At 46.9% G+C, this 2,569-nt stretch overlaps 1 protein-coding gene across 1 annotated transcript; it reads left to right on the forward strand.

Annotated features, from left to right (window-relative positions):
- Positions 1-561: 561 nt before the first annotated feature.
- LOC115526161 (olfactory receptor 9Q2-like) lies at positions 562-1,506 on the forward strand. Its single transcript, XM_030333643.1, has one exon. The coding sequence runs from the start codon at positions 562-564 to the stop codon at positions 1,504-1,506; it is 945 nt and encodes a 314-aa protein (XP_030189503.1).
- The last annotated feature ends 1,063 nt before the right edge of the window (positions 1,507-2,569 follow it).

Genomic DNA, 2,569 nt, shown 5'->3' on the forward strand with positions numbered 1-2,569 from the left:
CAGTCAGAGTCCATTGCTGATTGCTAACATGCTTTTTTTTTTTTTTTTTCAGTTCATGCTCCTTTGTTCAATAAAATATAAATTTTCCTTCCTTAAAACATTCATTTACGATTTTAAATAGCTACTGTATATACATGGAGTGCTTTTAGCTTTCCTGTACACTTTTGCATCTGTTTTAATCTATGCATTAACGTTATCTCTTAAGTAGGGCAGATATTATGATCCCCTTCTGGCAGAGGAGGAAATTGAGGTTCAGAGAGGTTAAGTGCCTTGTATAAGATCAAACAGCTAATTGGAGACAGAGTTGCAAATACAAGGGCTGACTTGAAAGTCAGATAAGCACTTGCTGTCCGTTCTTAGTGTAATAGAGGCGTTCATCAGTTTTCTCTTCTAGAGAGCTCTGTATTTGTCCATTTCCACTTAAACTGCAAGGTTTGTTCAAGTCCGGTGCCTCCTGCCAGACACCCAATTTAAAGCCTTCTTGCTGGAAATGACTTGTGCGTGTCTTCAGGGTCCCCTCACCTGGCTCTTGTCCATCCTCGCAGGTAAACCGCCGGATGGATGGCTGGGAGGAATGACACTGTAGTGACCGAGTTCTTCCTCACTGCGTTCCCAGAGCATCCCGAGTGGGGGCTCCCTCTCTTCCTGGTGTTTTTGAGTTTCTATCTCCTCACTCTGCTGGGGAACACGGGAATGGTCATCCTGATCCGTGTGGATGGCCGGCTTCACACCCCGATGTACTTCTTCCTTGGCCACCTTTCCTTCGTGGACATCTGCTACTCGTCCGTCACGGTCCCCCAGATGCTGGCCATGCTGCTGGAGCATGGGGCAGTTCTGTCCTACACACGCTGTGCCGCTCAGTTCTTCCTCTTCACCTTCTTTGCTTCCATCGACTGCTACCTCCTGGCAATCATGGCTTATGACCGCTACGTGGCCGTGTGCCGGCCCCTGCTTTATGTCACCGTCATGACCGAGAAGGCCCGCTGGGGCTTACTGGCTGCAGCTTATACGGCTGGTTTCTCCAGTGCCTTTGTTCGGACGGTCACAGCCTTCACCCTCTCCTTCTGTGGAACCAATGAGATCGACTTTATTTTCTGTGATCTCCCTCCCCTGTTAAAGCTGACCTGTGGGGACAGCTACACCCAGGAGGTGGTCATTATTGTGTTTGCCATTTTTGTCATGCCTCTTTGTGTATTGGTGATCTTGGTGTCCTACGTGTTTATCATCATGGCCATCATGAGAATCCGCTCCGCGGGGGGCCGGGCCAAGACCTTCTCCACGTGTGCCTCCCACCTCACGGCCGTGTCACTCTTCTTCGGCACTCTTATCTTCATGTACCTCCGAGGCAACTCGGGCCAGTCCTCGGAGGAGGACCGAGCGGTGTCAGTGCTCTACACAGTGGTGACCCCCATGCTGAACCCCTTCATCTATAGCCTGAGGAATAAGGAGGTAAAGGAGGCGGCTGTGAAAGCCCTGAGCAGGTCAAAGTCTCGTGGAAGGCCCTAGAGGGACTCTTGCCAAGTACGTCATTCCTTCGTTTCCCTGTCCTTTCTGTCTATCCTCAACTTCCACCAACTGGGGAGACTTTCCCAGACAACCCTACTTCGAATTGCACCCGAACTTCCCACCTCCACTTTCAGATTTATTATTCTATGTCATATTTGTCACCATCCGATGCCCGATGTGCTACACATGTGATATTGTCTAATTCTCACAAACTAAAAGGTAAACTACACGAGAGGAGGCGTTTTTATCTGTGAAATCCACTTCTGTGCGGTCAGTGCCTCGCCAAGCACCTAGCAAATAAAAAGCACCCAACAAGTATTTGTCGAATAAACATATTCATCTCTGGTTCCAGTGTCTACCTTTCGGTTCCAACTTCCTCGTCCTCAGTTGTTTTTTTTTTTTTTTTTTGTATCTGCCAAGTGGGTTGACCTACTTTATAGGACTAGATTTTCGAGGATCCAGGGCAAAAAAGAGCAGGGACCATGTCTGTCTTATTTGCTAGCATCTGTTGAATTCTGTACATTCCAGGCACAACACACACTTGATGAGTGGAGTAAATATCTTTGGAAAATCCAAAGACTTATCAGTCTTTGTTCGTTTTTTGTTTTTTGGTTTTTTTTGTTTGTTTTTTTTTTGCACAAGTCACTTACATTTTGCAGGGTGGGGTAAAGCAACTGCACAGAGTGCATATTGGGGCCCGTTTTTCCAATATTAACTGCCAGGCAAATGTTCCCCTGACAGATCAGTTTCCGTGGCAGGAACAGAGGCAAGCATGTTGTAGAAGGAGCTCCGGATTTGGCATCAAAACATCCAGGCGGTCACTTCTTAGCTGTATGGCTTCAGATTAGTTAGGGTTTGTCAGTCTGCTTTCTCAACTGTGAAATAAAACTTATTGAGCATTTACCCTCTGCCAGGTTTTGTGTGTATCACATTTATTCTCACGACAACTCCGTACATGTGGAGAAACAGAAGGTGCTGGGTGAAGTTCTATAAACGTTAATTAATTTGATTATGGTGATTGTCCCAGGGTCTGCAGCCCAATGAGCACCAGTGGGCAGAAAGA

The sequence above is a fragment of the Lynx canadensis genome, chromosome D1 (assembly GCF_007474595.2).
Source record: "Lynx canadensis isolate LIC74 chromosome D1, mLynCan4.pri.v2, whole genome shotgun sequence".
In the NCBI taxonomy this organism is placed as follows: Eukaryota; Metazoa; Chordata; class Mammalia; order Carnivora; family Felidae; genus Lynx; species Lynx canadensis.

What these genes read in the sequence shown, in the direction of transcription:
- LOC115526161 (XM_030333643.1), top strand. Translation starts at nt 562, where the DNA reads ATGGCTGGGAGGAATGACACTGTAGTGACCGAGTTCTTCCTCACTGCG.